The sequence below is a fragment of the Narcine bancroftii genome, chromosome 1 (genome assembly GCF_036971445.1).
Source record: "Narcine bancroftii isolate sNarBan1 chromosome 1, sNarBan1.hap1, whole genome shotgun sequence".
Taxonomy (NCBI): Eukaryota; Metazoa; Chordata; class Chondrichthyes; order Torpediniformes; family Narcinidae; genus Narcine; species Narcine bancroftii.
This window is the reverse complement of record NC_091469.1, coordinates 355522971-355544051: the sequence shown is the minus strand read 5'-3', so window position 1 is coordinate 355544051 and position 21081 is coordinate 355522971. Positions and strand designations below refer to the sequence as shown.

The 21081-nt window shown below is 42.4% G+C and overlaps 1 protein-coding gene across 1 annotated transcript in view; it reads left to right on the top strand.

The window, feature by feature from the left end:
• Window positions 1-21081, top strand: part of LOC138749851 (tyrosine-protein phosphatase non-receptor type 3-like) — a 204083-nt gene that overhangs the window by 129863 nt on the left and 53139 nt on the right. The window contains exons 16-18 of the mRNA XM_069911805.1: window positions 8214-8439; window positions 18504-18587; window positions 20921-20977. Of these exons, the coding sequence (XP_069767906.1) occupies window positions 8214-8439; window positions 18504-18587; window positions 20921-20977 (367 nt within the window). The remainder of the gene's footprint in view (window positions 1-8213; window positions 8440-18503; window positions 18588-20920; window positions 20978-21081) is intronic.

Sequence of the window (21081 nt, the reverse complement as noted above, 5' to 3'; positions counted from 1 at the left end):
GCCAGTTCGCTTGCTGCATGGTTGATCCTTCACAAAACAAATATTGTTCAAGCTGCAAGGTGCTAACCCATAAGAATTGGGATCAAGAATTGAACAGATAGTAGGTTTTGTGGGAGAGACCAAGAATCCTGCAAGGTCTGCTACCTCCCTGGTGTCGGGGACTGTGATATCTCGGTTTGAGTTCTCTAAATTCTCAGGAGGGAGAGTGAGCAGCCAGAGGTCGTGGTACATGTAGGGACCAATGGTGTGGGTAAAAAGGATGAGGAGGTCCTGCAAAGAGTTTAGGGAGTTAGGTGCAAAGTTGAAGGACCTTCAGGGTTGCGAACTCAAGAGTGCTACCCACGCCATATGCTAGTGAGGCTAGAAATAGGAAGTTAATGCAGCTGAATACATGACTAATGAGATGGTGCTGGAGGGATGGTTTCAGCTTTCTGGATAATTGGACTCTGTTCCAGGGAAGGTGGGACCTGTTCCAATGGGACGGTTTGCACCTAAACTGGAGTGGGAGTAACATCCTTGCAGTTAAGTTTGCTAATGCTGTTCCAGGGGGATGAGAACCAGAGTGTTAGAGCAGATAGTGATGTGGAGAAGGATAAAGGTCATGCGAGGACTGCATGTATGGTCAGAAATCAAAGGTTCGTACGTGATGGAAATGATCTCAGGTGTATTTATTTTGTCGATAAAGCAGACGAACTTAGGGCGTGGATTGGCATGTGGGATTATATTGTTCTAAGTGAGACTTGGTTTCAGGAGGGCCAGGACTGGCAGCTCAATGTTCTGGGGTTCTGTTATTTCAGACATGATAGAGGGGAAGGGAAGGAGAGGCATTGAGTTGAGATTCTAAATTGGAGAAAGGTCAATTTTGTGGAAATGAGAAAGGATCTAGGAAGAGTGGATTGGGATAAGTTGTTTTCTGGCAAGGATGTGTTCTGTAAGTGGATAGCCTTCAAAGGCAAATTTTGAGAGTGCAGAGCTTGCATGTTCCTGTCAGGATTAAAGGCAAAGTTAACAGGCATAGGGAACCTTGGTTTTTGAAAGAGATTGAAGATCTAGTAAAGAAGAAGAAAGAGGTGTATAGCAGGTAAAGCCAACAAGGAGCAAATGAGGTACTTCAAGAGTATGGAAAATGCAAGAAAATACTTAAGGAAATCAGGAAGGCAAAAAGAAGACATGAGATAGATTGCTTTGACAGATAACGTGGTTAACTCAAAGGGTTTCTGCAAGTATGTTAAGAGTAAAATTGGTCTCGTAGAAGATCGTCTATGTGTGGAGCCTCGCGAGATGGGGTGATCTTAGTTATTTTTGCATCAGTATTTGCATCAGGAAACTCTCATAGGGTATAAGGAAGGAAGGGAAACAAGCAGTAGTGGCATGGTCCTTGCAGTGAATAAAGGGAGATAAATACCCTGGGCCTGATATGTTATTCCCTCAGACCTTGAAGGAGACTAGTGTAGAAATTGCAGGATCCTGGCAGAAATATTTAAAATGTCTTTAGCCAAGGGTGAGGTGCCAGAAGATTGGCAGGTAGCTCATGTTGTTCCATTGCTTTATAAAGGCCCCAAAAGTAAACCTGGAAATTACAGGCCAGTGAGCCTGATGTCTGTAGTGGGTAAATTATTAGAGGGTGTTCAGAGAGATATACAAGTATTTGGACAGCCAAGAGCTGATTAAAGATAATCAGCATAGCTTTGTGCATGGTAGATTGTTTTTAATAAATCTTAGAGTTTTTCAAGGAGGTTACCACTGATGCTTTTGATACCCCACTGAACAAAAGCTGAGAACCTGAAAATGGATAACTTTCCCTCATCCTCTCATCCTTTCTCATGGTCGCCCACTTGGTATCTACCCCTGTGACTGCAGGAAATGCCACACATGGTCACACCTCCTCCCTTACACCATTCAGGGCCATAAGCAGTACTTCCAAGTGGCCTTCTCTGCGTCAGTGAGACTGGAAGATAATTATGTTGAGTACCTTCTCTCTGTATGCTGCAATAGCAGGGGCATCCCAGTGGCTAGTCATTTCAATTCTGCACACCACCTTGACAAGTCTTTCAATGCCTTTTGCACTGCCAAACCAAGATTGCCAGGAAAATTGCCAGCAAGATTGCCACCTATATTCCATCTGGGCACTGTCTAACCAGATGACATTAACATTGACATCTGTTTCCGTTGGGCCCCTCCTCTCTCTGTCTCCCCATGTCGCTCTGTCTTCCCCTCTCACTCAGTCTCCCCCTTTCACTCTGTCTCCCCCCTCCCTCTCTCTCTCCCCCTCCCTCTCTCTCTCCCCCCTCTCTCTGTCTCCCCCCTCGCTCTGTCTCCCCCCTCACTCTGTCTCCTCCTCGTTCTGTCTCCCCCCTCGCTCTGTCTCCCCCTCTCTCTGTCTCCCCTCACTCTGTCTCCTCCTTGTTCTGTCTCCTCCTTGTTCTGTCTCCCCCCTTGCTCTGTCTCACCCCTGCTCTGTCTCACCCCTGCTCTGTCTCCCACCTCGCTCTGTCTCCCCCTCTCGCTCTGTCTCCCCCTCTCGCTCTGTCTCCCCCTCTCGCTCTGTCTCCCCCTCTCGCTCTGTCTCCCCCTCTCGCTCTGTCTCCCCCTCTCGCTCTGTCTCTCCCTCGCTCTGTCTCTCCCTCGCTCTGTCTCTCCCTCGCTCTGTCTCCCCCTTTCTCTGTCTCCCCTACTCTCTCTCCCTCTCTCTGTCTCCCCCCTCTCTCTGTCTCCCCCCCTCTCTCTCCCTCTCTCTGCCTCCCCTCTCTCTGCCTCCCCCTCTCTGTCTCCCCCTCTCTGTCTCCCCCCTCTCTCTGTCTGCCCCTCTATCTGTCTGCCCCTCTATCTGTCTGCCCCTCTATCTGTCTCCCCTCTCTCTGTCTCCCCCCTCTCTGTCTCCCCCTGTCTCCCACCCTCTCTGTTTCCCCCCCTCTGTCTCTCCCCCATCTCACCCCGCTCTCTGTCTCCCCCTGCCTACCCCCTATGCCCCACCATTCAGAGAGCTATCCCCCCCATATCATTTCCCAGATTTTTTTCTCTTCTGCCTTTCCCAGCCCTATCCACCTGTGACCTAAAACATGAAAGTCTGCAGATGCAGTGATTAAAGTAAAAAATACCATGCTGGAGGAACTTATCAGGTCAAAGAGTGCACTTTACATAGCTAAGATAAAATGCATAAACAACGTTTTGGAGATGAGCCCTTCATCAATGTAAGAGCAAAATGTAGACAGGTGCCTGAATAAAACTGGTGGGAGTGGGGTGAAGAGAGGGCAGGGGGAGGATCTCACACCCACAGGCAAGAGTTATGACCTCTTGTCTGTGGGTCTGTGTTTCTTCCCCCATTCCTCCCCCAAACATGGTGACGCAGCTGGAGCTGCTGGAACAGCAGCCACTGCCATGCAGCTGGAAGAGTGGGGACCAGAGAGACAGTGCTGATCTGCGGGGTCCAACCACGTGCTCCTGAAGATAACAGCTCCATACAGGCTTTCCAAAGGAGCCAATAGTGTTTTTAATTAAAATCCTGCAACTGCGGAGTCAGCGCCCAAGATTGCAGTTCCTATGCTTGTTTATTGATTAATGAGAAATTAAGAGGAGAATGAGAACTCCACCCAGAATTTTTCAAGCTTCCTTTGATGTCACCATGTTTTCAGATGACAGGAGGATGGTGCTGGTATGGATCAAAGAGAGTGGGGAATGGAGACACAGTGCTGCTCTGTAGGGTCCAGTTGTGATTGCCACAGTGTTTCTTTTTACATGTGCTTGGCAGCAGATCATGAGGGGTTATGGTCTCCAGGGCAGAAGCAGAGCGCCCCAAGGGCACCAGAAATGAGAGGACACTCCCCGTTGAGATAGAGGCAACACTTCAGAATGGTGACCATGGCAGCAGACCAACGAGGGACTCAGTGGTTGAAAAATCCAGACAGGCTGTGGGCTGCTGGAGACTGGCTCAAGGGAACTGGGTATCGGAACTGGGATTTGAGAGGATGATGATGGCAAAAGGGGCTCCTGGAGGCTTCCTGATCGTATCAGATCTTTGGATCTGGAACTCAGTTTAACAATAGATCAAACGGGTCTGAGAGGCTGCAGAAGCACTTGAGGTGACACTCAGTGCCTCTTAATGTACTCTCTTTGCTTCTCTTATTGTAAGGGGCACTGGAGAATACTCATAGTGACTCTTCAAAGAAAATTTAATGTTATATTTTCTGTATTATAAATGGCAATAAAAGAATCCTGAATAAATATTATTCAGGCCCTTGCATGCTTTTCGCTCAGGCCCAAAACTTTGGTTAGGTATCTTTACTGTGAAGAACTCTGCATGATCTGCTGAGTTTTTGTGCATTTTTGTGCATTAAAATCTGTCTTTCCTAAGTACTTCCTCCTAGTTAATCACAAGACTGTGAATGCTAATGTGTTACTACCAACACCACTGTCACTTGCAAATTCACTTTTTATGTGGGACCTTGTGCAAGTCCAAATAAAGTGAATGGACAGAGAGGTGGGTAGGGAGGGATGAGTGGACAAGGAGTCACAGAGTGAACGATCCTTGCGGAATACAGAAAGGGGTGTGGAGAGGTAGTTGTGGCTGGAGGAGGAGTCCAGTTATTCCAGATAGAAATGACAAAAGGTGATGTGCTAAAAGTGGATGCTGGTGTGGTAAGAGGTGAAGGCCAAGGGACCACTCCCTGTTTGGAGGGATTAAGTGCCCTGGATTGTCATCCTTCCACCGCCTCCTACACTGTCCACATTTTACTATCTATCTCTCCTCTACACTAAATCCTTGATGAGTTCCAACCATTGATAATTCTTTCTCTCCCATTACTGATGGATCCACTGAGTTCCTCCAGCATATTGGTATTGATGAATAACCCTAGGTTGACAGATGCATATGTGATGAAGAAGAAAACTGGGAATGTAGGTAATCTGAAATTAGCAAATTCAGTGCTCATACTATTGGCTTGCAAGCTACTGATCAAAGCATGAGATTTTATTTCAATTTTGTTATTTCAACTTGCATTTGACTGGTCTGTAGCAGTGGAGAAGCCTCTTAAGATGACATGCAGTCGGGAGATTGGGATGGCCATGACAGATAGAGCGAATCCGTTGCCTTGTCTCTACTTGATATCAACAATGCGGAGGAGCTAAATAAAGTGTTTAGGCTCCAAACATTGACCATTTTTTTTCTCCACTGATGATGGTTGATTTGCTGAGTTTCTCCAGCAGTCTTGGTTAATTCCTTCTTTGAAACATTCCTCCTTTACCACATAAATTCATGAGTGTTATGAATTGTGTCTTTGGATGTTTGCATGTTGTCTTTCCGGCTGATATATTGGACCATTTTCTTTCACCTAACCCCCAATCCTCATTCCTTTTTAATTCTATTAAAGTTGCTTGTTTTGTACTCACTGGGTACAAAATTATGTCATACTGTCATACTATGATCATGACTTCCCAGGAGATTTTTTTTCTGATGTTCCTTCTTAAACCTACATCATTACATTAGGTTTCAATGTGTGCTGCAAGTTATATTCCAGCAAGCTCTGGGCCAACTTCTGAATCTTCAAAATTCAATTTATTACCATGTAATAAAAACAGTGTCATATTACACGAAATTGCCTTTTGTCTGCCTTATGGCAGACAGATTTGCTATCGACAGCATTTGCCTGAAGCGCGTCTAACAGTCAGACAAAGAGAAGCAAAAGAAAGTTACCCCCCAACCCCTGAATCTCCAAGTGTCCGTGGATTCGCCTCCTACGCTCTCGCAGCCTCCGCAGCCACACAGTCCAGTCCAAACCATCAGCAACCCAAGCTCCAGATGTGGACCTCTGACACGATTAGAAATCTTTCAGTGTCCTCTTCCCTCTCTCCCAGTTCCAATACTGCTACCACTTCAGCCAGTCTCCAGAAGCCCACAGCCTGCCTCGGTTCCTATCCTCAAATCACCAACAGCCCGCTGCTTGTGTATTCCTCAACTGCAGAAGACACCTCACTGACAAAAGGCAAAGGAGGAAAAACCAAACACCTAACCCCAACCAACCAATTTTCCCCTGCAACCGCTGCAACCGTGTCTGCCTGTCCCGCATCGGACTTGTCAGCCACAAACGAGCCTGCAGCTGACGTGGACTTTTTACCCCCTCCATAAATCTTCGTCCGCGAAGCCAAGCCAAAGAGAGAAGAGAAGCCCTCACTGTTGCGACATCGTGAACACCATCCCTTGGGTCATCTTTGCTTCTCCTTCTTCTCAGATAGGGGGTGGGGGGGGGGGATGGTGGTCTCCCTGATTTCTGGTGCCCTTCACCTGTCATCTGCTTCCCCGGAGTCTGACCACCCCTTGTGGCTGCTGCTGATCTTAGACAGGGCCATCTTGGGTTACAGACCCCACCATCACGGGATTTTAAATAAAGCACCTATAACAGGCCGATTAAAGCTGATAGTCAGACTGGGCAGTTGGACCCCGCGTGAGTGCTATGTCACCACTCTCTGTGGATCTGCAGCAGCAGCAGGGCTGCCATTTTCTAGCAAAAGAATGAGGCACTTAGAAATAAATTGAGTAAGGTTGATGGGTTGCTCCACTAGAGTTGGCCTCTCCACATGCTCAGTTAACCTTGGATCTATTCATGTGAGAGTCACATTTATGTGGTAAAACCTAGGTGATGGCTGAAGCTCAACTGGCAATATTTTTCATTAACTTGTAACACAGAAGGAGGCCATTGGGTCCATGCTGATTCCCAGCTGAGCAGCACCATGAATTCCACTCTTAATTTCTCTTAGATTTTTTACATTAAGAGGGCCATAGTAGCAAACCCTTTCAAACTTCCAGCCCACAAGCCCGTGCTGCCCAAATACACCAATTAACCTACAAAACTCCGTACGTTTTTGGAGGGTGGGAGGAAGCTGGAGCACCAGGAGTAAACGCATCGAGGTCAGATGGAGAGCAGGTGCTGTAATGTTGTGCTAACTTATCTCATAGTAATTTATTATCTTTCACGTGGCGATCATCTCTTCTCTGATTTATATTTTGCCATTTAGCCACTTAACCTGCAACATATCTTTGAGATTCAGGATGAAATTACTGCACCCAGTTGAAACCTACTTTGCAGAGCACGCTGACTCCTTACAACAGCATCATTGTCAGGGTTAGACCCCAATCTGCAGAAATGTGAGGCAGTTCCATTGATGTTCTGTATCCATGGAATGTCCTGAAGGCTTCTGGTTGAGGTTGGAACTTTGCAAACCTAATAAAGTCTGAGGTTTTATGAAATCTTTCACACATCTCTGATCAGCCAATAATAGTTCTAATATCTTTTAAAATATAAGATCTGTATTTATCTTTCCTTTACTATTTTGGGTATCCTCCCAGGTTTCCATCCTGTGCCAAGTCTGATAAGTGCAGGATGACACATGGGGTTTCTTCCATGTTGTGCTGGAGAATTGCAGCACAACCTGATCTTGCTTCAACTCCACGTGAAGCCCAATAATGGAGAAGAGTGTCAGATGTACCAGCATCTCCTGCTCAGCTTGTTCCACACTTGTTGGAAAGCCACATTAATCCATAATATGTTTAAGATTGGTGGTTCCAAACACCAGTTTGATTTCACTCAACCTGGTTGATCTTCAGAACATTCAGAACAGACCTTCATTGGGATGTAAAATCATTTTTTGTAAATTTCTGCTGGTCCCATCACATTTCAAATGCTATGGTGATCCATTTCTATACTGTACTCTTTCAGATTATCGTCAGTGTACATACATGACATCACATACAACCCTGAGATTCTTTGTCCTGCGGGCACAGCAGAATTACCCCTAATGGGTAGTTTAAAAAAATGTACACAGCTTAAACATGTAAACAAACAAAAAACTAAATATCATAAATATAAACAAACTAACTGTGCAATTCAGAGAGACCAAAGAGAAAATCAATAAAGTGCACAAGTCAGAGTCCTGTGAACAAACTACTGCTTTGTGCAGTTCTGTCATGACCATTTTGTTTTCATTCTGTGCTCTGGATAATTTAGTTATCTTTCCTGCATACTTGCATCAACCAGTCCAGCTATCTCGAGCTTGCTTGAAATGCTCTGTCTTCTCCATGATCTTCTCATAAAATTAGGCTTGTCAGAAAATTTTACCCACTTAAATTAATTATCTCCCTTTCTAAATGTTTGAGAAATTATTGTTTTTAATTTATGGAACAGAGTTGTCACCTTCATTAATGCAATTTAACCTGTTCATAGGACATTTGGAGGAGTGCAAGAGCAGTTTGCTGATGCCATCAAAAGCCAGCGACGATCACTAACATGTTCAGTGAATGGTGTAGACAATAACATCTCAAAAGACGATCTCAGGGTTTCCCACCCGCTGGCTGGTGTTGATTTGCAATTTCTTGAGACCTATGAATCGATTGCACCAGGAGCAAAGGATGATGAAGAGGCTCCGTGCCAATATTACTGTGATTACAAGGTTAGCAAAAATACATTTAAAAGCAAATTCTATTTAATATTTTCTCAGTTTGTAAAGCAGTTAAAGTTGGTGGGAAGAAAGCAACATCTTGCAATAATACGAGTTGTTAATTCTTCATTTTAGTGTTCTTGATGTCCACTGATCTGCTTGTATCTATTTTTTCCTTTGATCACTATATAGCACAATAGTCACTGGAATTAGAGGGTGGAAGGAGATCACAGAAAACTATAAGAATAATAGGATCATAATATTTGGTGATTGCAACTTCCCTCTTATCGACTGAGTCCCATAATACAAAAGATTTGGATGGGGGAGAATTTATGAAATGGCTCCAAGAGAATTTTCTCAAACAATAGAGGGTGAAACAGTGGATCTCCTCTTGAGATGAATGGCAGGATAGTGACTGAGGTGTTGGTAGGAAAGCACTTTAGAGCCAGTGACCATTAATTTGAAAATAGTTATGAATAAAGTTGAGACTGGTTCAGGAGTTCCCATCCTAAATTGGGGAAAAACAAATTTTTATGGTATTAGACATAATCTTGCAATGATCAACTGGGATGGGCTGTTTGCATGTAAAGGGGGAATGTGACAAGTGGGAAGCTTTCACAAGAGGAAAATTTCAGGGAAAGCATGTTCCTGTCAGTTCTGAGAACGGCTGGTAATTTAGGGAACATTGGATGACCAGAGAGATTGAGGACTTGTCAAGAAAAAGGAGCCCTACATCAGTTTTAGATATTCTTTCAGCAACATAGAGGAGTTTACATAAGAGATGTGAGGGAGAGATGTGAGATAGCTCTGGCAGATAAGGTCAAGATAAATTATAAGAAATATTACAAGCAGCTTTAAAGGCAAAAAAGTAACTAAAGAAAGAATAAGGCTCTTAAAGATCAGCAAGATTGTCTGTTTGAGGAGCCATAGAAGGGTGAAGTCCAAAACAAGTACCTCTCATCTGTATTTATCATGGAGAAAGATATGGATGCAAGGAACTAAGGAAACAGTGACGGCTTGAGGAGTATCCACCTTGCAGAAGAGGAGGTGCTGTGGGTCTTAAAAGGGAGATAAATCCCTGAGGCCTGTTCATGTGTACCTTCAGGTTTGGGAAGCTTGAAAAAAAAATTGCAGGAACCTTGGCAGAGATATTTGCATCGTCATTAGCAAAGTGGCAAATGTAACACCTTTATTTAAAAAGGCTGAAGTGTCCCTTTAAAGCTTTTTTCCTCTCAGCTCTAGTTTGAGATTCTCCTTCCCTGGGAAAAAGACGATGGCTGTTTACCTGATCCATGCTCCTCAGCATTTCATAGATCTATACCAAGGCTCCTCTTCAAATCCAATGCTCCAGAGAGCAAAGTCCTAACCTTTTATAATTCAAGCCTCCCAGTAACATTGTTGTGAATCTTTCTTGCACCCATTCCAATTTAATAAGATGTTTTCAACTGCTGGGCATGCCATCTCACCAACACGTTGTACAATGAGAACATGACATTTCTGCTTCTGTACTCAGTTCCCTGACCAAAGAAGCCAGTGAATAATGGACCAAGCAGTGATCCCTGCAGCTCAACATTTTCTCAGACTTGTCATATGTGAAACAGCCCTCCACTACTTCCTCTGTCTCTTACCATCCAGCCATATCTGTATACAATTAGCCATTTCGTACTGGATCTCATACAATCTGACCTTCCAATCAGCTAATCATGTGGGTCCTTGTCAAAGGCCTTGTAGTCAACTGCCCTCATGAATCTTATCAGTCACCTCTTCAAAAAGACTCAGTTAAGTTCATGAGACACAAGCTACAATGCATAAAACAACGTTGACTATCCCTGATCAATCCTTGCCTTGACAAATGCAAATAGATCCTGCATCTTAGAATCACTTCCACAAACTTGTCCACCACTGATGTTACGCTCACAAATTTGAACTTGTGACTTCTCCATTGACGCTGGGGCAAAATTCTACACTTGCCATTCAACATCAGATTAATAGATTTACCACACCCATTGAGCAGTTTAAGAAGATAGCTCTACATCAGTTTCCAAAGGGTAATTGGGGATGGTCATTAGAAAAATTGAGGCATAGAAATAAGCTTTTGCACATTTGGTGCCTGTCATGTGCTTGTGCCAGTCTCATTTCTACCAACCCCTCTGCCACAAGCTTGAGCTTGAATTGTCAATTTTTGTCATCTGCAATCTCATGTGGCACTTTGGATATTCGAGTCATACAATACAGAGAGAGAAACTTCAAGCCACCAAATCCCTACTAATCAATAAACATCATTTGTGCTCATCTGAGATGAATTACATTTTGTTCCTGACAATCCTGTCAGCTCTTCACTCCACACCACCACCCCCCCCGCACCCCCAAGCCTATTTCTCAACAACTACAATCAATTTACAGTGGCCCATTAAACCTACCAACCCGTGTTTTTATGATGTGGCAGGAAACCAGAAAACACAGAGGAAAGCCCACACAATCACAAGGTGACCTTTAAACTCTGTTGTCAGAACTGCGGATCAGGATTAACTCTGGGCTGCTGGTACTGTGAAGAAGAAGAAACTGTGCCGGTAGACTAGCTTACCGATGGGCTACACCAAAGACTTTGTCAAGATGGCAGTGATATAACTACAATGTAGTATGCAGAGCCCATGACAATTTCTGTAATATGAATTTGAGGCTCTATTGTTAGATGACATTTGAGCTGCATTGGGAACTGGATTATGAGATCCAGAAAGAAAAAATGTAGCAGGTCAATCAGAGGCTCTGACCTCCCATCCATTGAATGCATCTATGTGCAGCACTCTCTCAAGAAGGCAGCCAACTTTATAAAGAACTCCCATGATTCAAATCATAACCTTTTATCATTGCAACCTTGAGGCAGAAGATGCAGAAGCTCTAGGATCAAATGCAGTTTCTTTCCAGCAGCTCTCAGGCTCTTGAACTAATCATGAACTGCTCTGACACTAAACAAAATTGTCCACATTACTGCAAAGTCACCTTTGAGGAACTAGGTCATTATTTTGGAGCTTTTGTGTGGTTTTTTTTCCACCAAGTTATGTTTAGCTACAGCAAGAAAGAATTTTGGTGCATTTGTACATTGGACAATGCATATATGATGATAAACTAATTACCCTTGACGTCGTCATCATTATCAGCAATTAGTTGATCCTCGCATTGCAGAAATGGTGGCACTGCTGGAAACACTAATGGCAGCGCTGCTGCTGGTGCGGACCTATGAGCAGCAGAGATGCAGAGCTCCAGTAGTGTCCAACCACCCAGTCATTTGCCGTCAGCTCCGCACAGACTTTCAACCGAAGTTAAAGGAGCCCACAGTTGTTTTATTTAAAATCCCGAGACCACGGAATCTGCACCCAAAATGGTGGTGCCTCTGATCGGCAGCAGCCATGAGGTGTTTCAGACTCCAGGGAAGAGGAAGACTGGTGCAGAGCACCAGAAAATGGGGAGACCATCCCCCATCTGAGAAGGAGAAGCAGAGAGATGACCCACAGGACAACAAACATGGTGGCAGACCAACAAAGAGACTCTGTGGCTTAAAGACCGTGCGTGCGTGTGTGTGTGCGCATGTGTGTGGGCTGCTGGAGACTGCTGTTGGGAGACTGGTGCCAGACTATGGACTGCTGGGAACTGGCTGAAGAGGTGCCAGGTATCAGAACCGGAATCCAAGGGGGTGCCGAAGACACTGAAGAGTTCCTGACTGTGTCGGAGGTTCAGATCTGGAGCTTGGATTGCCAATGGTTTGGACTAGACTGTGGCTGTGAGAGCCCTGGAGGCGAATCTACAGACACAGTGACTCTGGGGGGACTCTCTTTCTGTGACTGTAAGAGGCGTTTCAGGTAATTTCTGCTGATGCCAAATCTGTTTGCCTTACAACAGGCAAAAGCAATTTCATGTAATCTAACAGTGTTTTATTACAATGACAATAAATTGAATCTTGAAATGGAATTTACCATCGCTTCCATTAAGGAAAAGATGTTACCAGGCTTGAGAGAAAGCTGTAAGCTGTGCAGTCAAATCGTAATTCGTTGTTCTCTGCAGCAAATCATAAATGGCTGGATACTCTTGTTCTTGCATCCAGCTGAGGCTTGTTGCTAAATTGTAAAATGGAGTGATAATCCAGTTACAAACTTGTGTTATCCTCTTCCTGGATGAGGGAGACTTCAGACACTTGAAAATAGACAAATATAACTGATATTGACAGAGTTGCTTGCCATGGGAATATTAAATAAATCATTGCCAGGATCTTTTTCAAATGTTGCTTCCCATTGGCTGAAGAGTTACTTCCTGAATTACAGAATTAATTCATAGAATGATCTGCACCATCCAACACCCCAGGTTCCTGCATTCATATGTAAGTTTCTGGTACTGGTGGGTTTGAATTATGAAAGGCTGGGACTTGATGAAGCAGAAGAGGTTGAGGGGAGCCTCGTGGAGGGTTATTAAATCATAAATTGTGTAGATAAGGTAAATAGTCTTTTACCATGGTAAGAGAGTCTAAAACTAGAGGGCATAGGTTTAAGATTTGATGGGCAAGATTTAGAAGGACCTGACAGGCAAACTCGTGTGCCGTCTTGGTCATTATCCACTGCATCTCCTTTGTATAGCCTGCTTGTAGTTTACTCAAAAAAATTGCAGTCAAGTTTGTCGGGCAAGGTTTTCCCTTGAGGAAACCATGCTAACTTTGATCGATCTTGTCATGTGCTTTCAGCTACTTCGTAACCACATCGTTCACCACCAAAGCTAGGCTAACATGTTCATAACTTCCTTTCAGCTGCCTCCCTCCTTTTTTAAATAGCAGAAAGACTTTTGGAATTTTCCAGTCCTCAGGAACCATGCCAAAATCTATTGACTCATGGAAGATCATTTGTAATGCCTCTATGTGGAGGAGTTGCCAGAGAAAGCGGTTGTGGCACATACAATTGTAATGACTAAAAGGCACTTTGACGAGTACGTGGATGGGAATGGTTTAGACATATGGGCAGAATGCAGAAAAGCTAGCATGGGTTGACAGCTTGGGCCAAAGGTCCCATTGTAAAACTCGGACTGTGACTAACCCAAAGAGAAATGGGGAAAGCAACAACAATTATTGCTCATAGTACTTGCTGTGTGATATTGTAATGAAAAATGATAGACTCCAGGTAATGTGGGCAAATTCCCATATTTTAATAACCATCCATCAACAAAGTTAAAGTTCCGGTTTATTGTCAAAGTACAGGTATTCCCCAACTTGCAACCCATGCGATTTAAGTCCATCTGCACGTAAGACCGAAAAAAAAATACACTCAACTTCGTCATGTTCTAAGGTAGAAAACCTTTTGGGCGGATTTAGGGAATTTTTTAGAACAAGTTATAGGTACAGTATTCCCATAAAACCCATATTTATTCTTACTGGGGAACATAGAAAGAACAAGACCCAAGTTGAAATTATCAATTGATCAAACCAAATTTGCTAAAATAGCAGGAGTGAGAAAATTTATTGCAGTGACTTAGAATTCATATTCACATTTTGGAATGGGAAGATGGAATGCAGAAATAGAAAGCTGTATTCCTTTAGAAAAAATTACATCTAATTTGAGAAATAAATATCTCATATTTTTACAAATTTGGAGCCCATATATGAAAATATTAGGTATAAATATGTAGAATTGTCCTTCCAGCCTCTCTAGTCCTGTGTTAACCTTCTTAAAATGAAATGACCATATAAGATTAGTTTGATTCCAATGTGTTGGAGAGCAAAACTTCAGGCAATCCAAGGCATCATACGATTTCTTTCTTCCTTATTACTTTATTTTACTATATATTATCTATTATATATATAATTTTTTTTATAAGGATGGTGGGGATTGGGATAGGGAGGGAAGGTTATAACCATCATGTAACAAATGAAATTCTCTTCTATTTAAACACTCGTGTAATGATTTATTAATTACATATCTGGAAAAATTTAAATAAAATAAAAGAGATAAAATTTACGGTTTATATTTAACAAACTCTAACAGGACTACAGAGCATTTAAGAGCCAAAATGTGCGTACTTACCTTGTTAGTCTGCGTCCTGTGGTCCATAGGCTGGGCGCGGCCATCTTGATTCCTGTGCTCATACGTGAGTCTTCAGTTGGTGCATGCGTGGTTCACGTAGTGGACTTCGGTTGGTGCATGCGCAAGAGTTAACTCCAGTATGTGAACCCACCACACATGTGCCAACCGAAGACTCGCGCATGTGTACAGAAATCAAGATGGCCGCACCCAGTGTACGGACCCCAGGATGCCGAGTAACAAGGCAAGTATGCATATTTTGGCTCTTGTATGCCCAGTCCCTGTTATAGTTTGTCAAATACAACATAAACTGCATTAATTTTATTTTTTTTAACAAATATACACAATTCTGTCATACATCTATTCTGAGATACGACCAATTATTTGGTCCGAATTATGGTCGTAAGTCGGGGAGTACCTGTTACATGTATGACTTCACAGACAAACCTGAGATTCTTTTTCATGGCCAGGCAGAATATCTACTGATCGTTAGTGCCAAATATCTACTTTAGAAAAGCAGAAATGCTGCTCACAAACGCCAGTGTTCCATGTAGATTTTCTCGATGATGGGGGGGAGTTTTGCCTGTGATGTACTGGACTTTGTCCACTATGTTTTGCAGGGCTCTCTGCTCTGAGGTGTTGGTGGCCCCGTAACAGGCCCTGATGCAGCCAGTTAACACACTTTCCACTATATGCCTGTAGAAGTTTACCAAGGTTTTTGATGTCATACCAAACCTCTGCAAACTCCTGAGGAAGTAGAAGCGCTGATGTGCTTTCTACAAAATGACATTAATGTGTTGGGTCCAGGAAAGGTCCTGCAAGATAGTGACTTACAGGAATTTAAATTTGCTTACCCTCTCCACCTCTGATGCCCCAGTGATCACTGGATCATACCCTTAAAGGATTAACTGTAGAAAGGCAATGGCAAGCATTTAAGGATCACCTGGATGAAATAGAGAGCTTGTTCATCACAGTTTGAAAAAATAATAACTCAAGGAGGGTAGTACATCCTTGGATAACCAGGGAAATCAGGGAGAGTATCAAGTGTAAAGAGGAAACATATAGACTAGCCAGGAAAGACAGAATACCAGAGGATTGGGAGAAATTCAGAGTTCTATAGAGGAAGACAAAGGGATTAATCAGGAAAGGCAAAAGAGATTATGAGAGAAAGTTGGCAGGGAACATAAAAAATGACTGCAAAAGTTTTTATAAATATGTAAAGAGAAAGAGACTAGTAAAGACAAATGTGGGTCCCTTGCAGTCAGAAACAGGTGAATTGGTAATGGGGAACAAGGACATGGCAGACCAATTAAATAACTACTTTAGTTTGGTCTTCACTAGGGAAAATATGAATAATCTTCAGGAAATAATAGGGGACCATGGGGCTAATGTGACGGAAGGACTGGGGAAAATAAGTGTAAGTTATGAGGTTGTGTTGGATAAATTGAAGGGATTAAAGGCAGACAAGTCCCCAGGGCCAGATGGTCTGCATCCCAGAGTGCTAAAGGAAGTAGCCCATGAAATAGTGGATGCATTGTTGATAATTTTTCAAAACTCTTTAGATTCTGGAGTAGTTCCTGAGGACTGGAGGGTGGCTAATGTAACTCCACTTTTTAAAAAGGGAGGGTAAGAGAAATCAGGGAATTATAGACCAGTTAGCTTGACATCGGTAGTGGGGAAAATGTTAGAGTCAGTTATTAAAGATGTGATTGCGGCACATCTGGAAAGTGGTGAATTCATTGGTCGGAGCCAACATGGTTTTATGAAGGGAAAATCGTGTCTGACTAATCTTATTGAATTTTTTGAGGATGTAACTAGTAGAGTGGATAGGGGAGAACCAGTAGATGTGGTTTACCTGGATTTTCAGAAGGCTTTTGATAAGGTCCCACACAGGAGATTACTATACAAACTTAAGGCACACAGTATAGGGGATATGGTATTGAGGTGGATAGAGAATTAGTTGACAGAAAGGAAGCAAAGAGTAGGAATAAATGGGTACTTTTCGGAATGGCAGTCAGTTACTAGTGGGGTCCCACAAGGCTCAGTGCTCGGACCCCAGTTATTTACGATATATATTAATGATTTAGATGAGGGAATAGAAAACAGCATTTCCAAGTTTGCAGACGACACGAAGCTGGGTAGAATTGTAAGCTGTGTAGAGGCTGTTAAGGGTGTGCAGGGTGACTTGGACAGGTTGGGTGAGTGGGCAAATGAATGACAGATGCATTATAATGTGGATAAATGTGTGGTTATCCACTTTGGAGGAAAGAATGGAAGGGCTGAATACTATCTTAATGGTATCCAATTAGGAAAAGGGGAGATGCAAAGAGATCTGGGTGTCGCTGTGCATCAGTCATTAAAAGTGGGCAGGCAGGTGCAGCAAGCAGTAAAAAAAGGCAAATGGTATGTTGGCGTTCATATCAAGAGGATTCGAGTACAGGAGCAGAGAGGTATTGATGCAGTTATATAGAGCCTTGATGAGACCTCACCTGGAGTATTGTGTTCAGTTTTGGTCTCCTTATCTGAGGAAGGACATCATTGCCATGGAGAGAGTGCAGAAAAGGTTGACCAGATTGATACTAGGGATGGCCGGACTTGCATATGAAGAAAGGGTAGAATGACTGGGCTTGTACTCGCTGGAGTTTAGACGATTAAGAGGAGATTTAATAGAAATGTTTAAAATTCTTAAGGGATTTGACCGGCTAGATGCAGGAAGATTGTTCCCAATGTTGAGCAAGTCTAGAACCAGGGGTCACAGTTTAAGGATAAAGGGGAAGTCCTTTAGGACTGAGATGAGGAATAATTTTTTCACTCAGAGGGTGGTGAATTTATGGAATTCTCTGCCACAGGAAGTGATTGAGGCCAGTTCCATAGCTATAGTTAAGAGAGAGTTAGATTTAGTACTTGTGACTAGGGGGATCAGGGGGTATGGAGAGAGAGCTGGAACAGGGTACTGAGTGGATGATCTACCATGATCAAAATAAATGGTGGTGTAGGCTTGAAGGGCCAAATGGCCTACCTCTACACCTATTTTCTATGTTTCTGTTTTCCCCTCTGGCACATATGGGCATTGGTAAATCCCGGGAAAGTGAATTTTTCGTTTGCTTGAGACTGCATATTGCGTGATTGGCAAACTAACAGCGAGTGCGCCAATTTTAAACTTCTGTATTTTATACCTATTTTGCTATTTTTTTTGGTCGCCATTTGTTTGAGGCTGCATTTTTCTTGAAATTCTAGATAACAGGGGTTTTACTGTATTGGCATAAAAAGGGAAAATAGCAGGAGATGGTTGTCATCACCACTGTTGAACACCAAGACTGTTCTGAATAAAGTTGACAAAGGATGCTGAATTTATCCCAGGTTTGTGCTTAATGGCACCAAGGAAAGGAGGAAAAGATGAAATACAACAAAATAAACATTTTTTTTTAAAATCATGTTTAAAAGACTGATAATTAAAGATCGGAAGCTTTATCTGTTCACCCATCCCAGATGACTGGTGATATGAGTTTCAGATGGATTATTATATTGTATGCGATTTATTCTCGTGTTTGATAAGAACATAAAAGGAAATCTGAATTGCTTCTCATGTCTGTTTAAAATAGCTCATATGTGGTTATTGAGCATGTTTCAATTTCAAGAACACTTTCTAACTTCCAATCCAAGGGTAAAGTACATTTTCCTCTTCTCAATTCTAAAACTCTGCCTTCTAGTTCAAGATTATCCAGCAAGAGAAAATTGCCTCTTGGCCATTATCTTCTCAGTAATTGAGAAGCTATTATTTCTTTATGTGATTGCCACTTGTTTTTCAAAACTCCAGTGAGTGAGTGAGTGTCCTCTGAGTGCAGCGCACATAGATGTCAAAGTTAAGATTAAACATTAGAACTGTAATGTTGCTATAGAGTGTGACTTAATTTGAAGTGGAATGTATTGTGTAGCACATAAAAATGAATGAAATAATATTGGCAATTATGTCTTGTGTAATGATTCTTGTGTGGTAAAGTTGAGATTCTTGCTCTCTAGAGTGATGTGGTGAGTCATGATCGTAATTTGCTTTTGGTTCGAATGATACCAGATGAAGAAGGAAAATTTGGCTTTAATGTAAAGGTAAGTTGAATAAATTCAACCTTACAAAAGGTTTTGTGGTTTAAACAGTAAATAAAGAAAAAGCTTTTAATGCAAAATCATCCTTCTTGGTTGGATTGATATACCTTGGTATTAAACTCTGTATCCTTTCTGTATCACTTTTATTTCCTTTTTGAGGGAAGTTGTGTGGAGGGCATGTGTTTCTCAACTAGAAGAGCCTTTCCACCATTAGAACATAGAACATTATAGCCAGGGTCATTATGCCCATTAGCCCATTATGATGTGCCAACCTATGTAAATCTATTCTACCACAATCTTATCCTTCCTTGCCTAACACCCATAACCCTTTATTTTTCTTACATCCATGTGCCTATGTAAGTGTTTCTCCCTATTTTACCACCACCACCCCTGGAAATGCCTTCCTTGCATCCACCCCCTGTGTGTGTATATATATATATATATATATATATTCCTCCACTCACCTTAAACAGGTGTCCTCTATTGTTGATCTGAGCATAAAAGTTGCTGGCTGTCCACCCAATCTTTTCCCCTCATAATCTTGTATACAGTACCTATATTAAGTTGCTTATCTTTCATTGCTCCAAAGAGAATACCTTCAACTCTGTCATCCTTGCTTCTTAAATCATGTTCTCCAATCCAGGCAACATCCTGGTGAAAATGCACAAATGTTAGAGGAACTCGTCAGGTCTTGCAATGTCCATAGGAGGTAAAGATATCCAACCAACATTTCTGACCTGATGTATAGTGTTGATTATTTATCCTTACCTCCTGTGGGTGCTGCAAGACCTGATGAGTTCCTCTAGCATTTCTATGTTTTACTACAGTAACAGCACCTGCAGATTTTCATGTTTCACAACATCCAAGTGAAACTCCTCTGCATCCTCTCCAAACCATCTGCATCTTTCCTGTAGTGAACCAACCAGACCAAATATTTGTAAAGCTCAATATCACAGCTGTTGAAGTCAATTCCCCACCCCCCCCCCCCCAAAAAAACTAATGAAGACCAAACTACACCATTTTGGCCACCTGATCAACCTTGGACTAGATTCCATGATCCCTCTGTTATTCCATACCATAAGGAATCCATCTGTTAACCACATACCCTACCTTCAAGATCAAATTGTTTAGTTCATGCTTGTAGGATGTAGGGTAAAGGTATTTCTCCTCTGGTTTTGAATTTTTCTTCAATTAATTTGCCTTTTTTGTTTGATGTAATTTATTAATTTCAAGACTTATTATAGGCCTAACATTGTGATGATCCAGTTGGCACTGCTGAATACAGTCTTGTGATTAAGTTTACAATGTGGTTCTTTTAGTGTGGAGTCTGTGTTCTTCCAGTGATGTGCAAGTTTCCTCTGAGTGCTCTGACTTTCTCCCGCATCCAAAAAAATATGTTGGCAGCCTAACTAGTATTGTAAATTACCCTTCGTGTTGGTAGGTTCGAGAAGATTTTGATGGAGGGGAAGTTGATGGACATGTGAGAGACGATGGTCATGCAGGAAAAAAATGAGATTGAAACTGATGAACTCTCTTGAGTTTAGATTTGATTGATTTCCATGTCATAAGATTACAAGAAATCTTGGTGCATTCCAATTTAAATTTTTAAGATGAGTAATGATGGAATAATTTTAATAATTTCTCTTAATTAATACTGGTACACAATCCTTTATCCAGACATCTAAAATCCAGCAAGTGGGGAGAGAGACGGGAGCGCAAGTCGGGCGGGCGAGGGGGAGAGACGACAGCGCGGGGCGGGCGAGGGGGAGAGACCGGCAGCGCGAGTCGGGTTGGCGAGGGGGAGAGACCGGCAGCGCGAGTCGGGCGGGCGAGGGGGTGGGGGAAAATGGCAGTGCGACTGGAAGAGGGAGTGGGGTGGATACGGCAGCACAATTCGGGTGGCTTTCTGAAATCCAAAAAAATCCAAAATTCGGAACACACTGTCTCCCAAGGGTTCCTGATAAAGGATTGTGTACCTGTACTCTTAAATACTGAGTTAAAAGTTGTGAACAGTAGTTTTGACAGATCCTTGCAGGGTTGAATATCCAGTGAATGTGGTCAATTAATCTTGAATTTCTATGATAGCTCATTTATTCAACTAAACTGATTTATATAATTGGATTCAACTGTAAATTCCAACAATTTCTTTGCTAATATTTGCAATATATTTTTTAAAATATTTTGGAATGCAAGATTTAGAACAAAAATGTTTTTTTTGTAGATACAATGTAGAAAAGTTGAATGAAATATGGATTGTTTTTAACCACATTTGTGCACGTAATATTAAAGCTTTAAATTTCTGTTCTCTTAATATTTTTAACTCATTCCACTTGCAGGGTGGAGCTGATCAGAAAATGCCTCTTATTGTCTCGAGAGTAAGCTCAGGATCACCGGTGAGTAAAACCTTCCTTGAATTTCCATAAATCTGTGTTTACTCTACATTCTGGCATTCCTTTTGATAGTTTTCTGTGTTAAAGAGCCAAAACAAGCTTGTTGA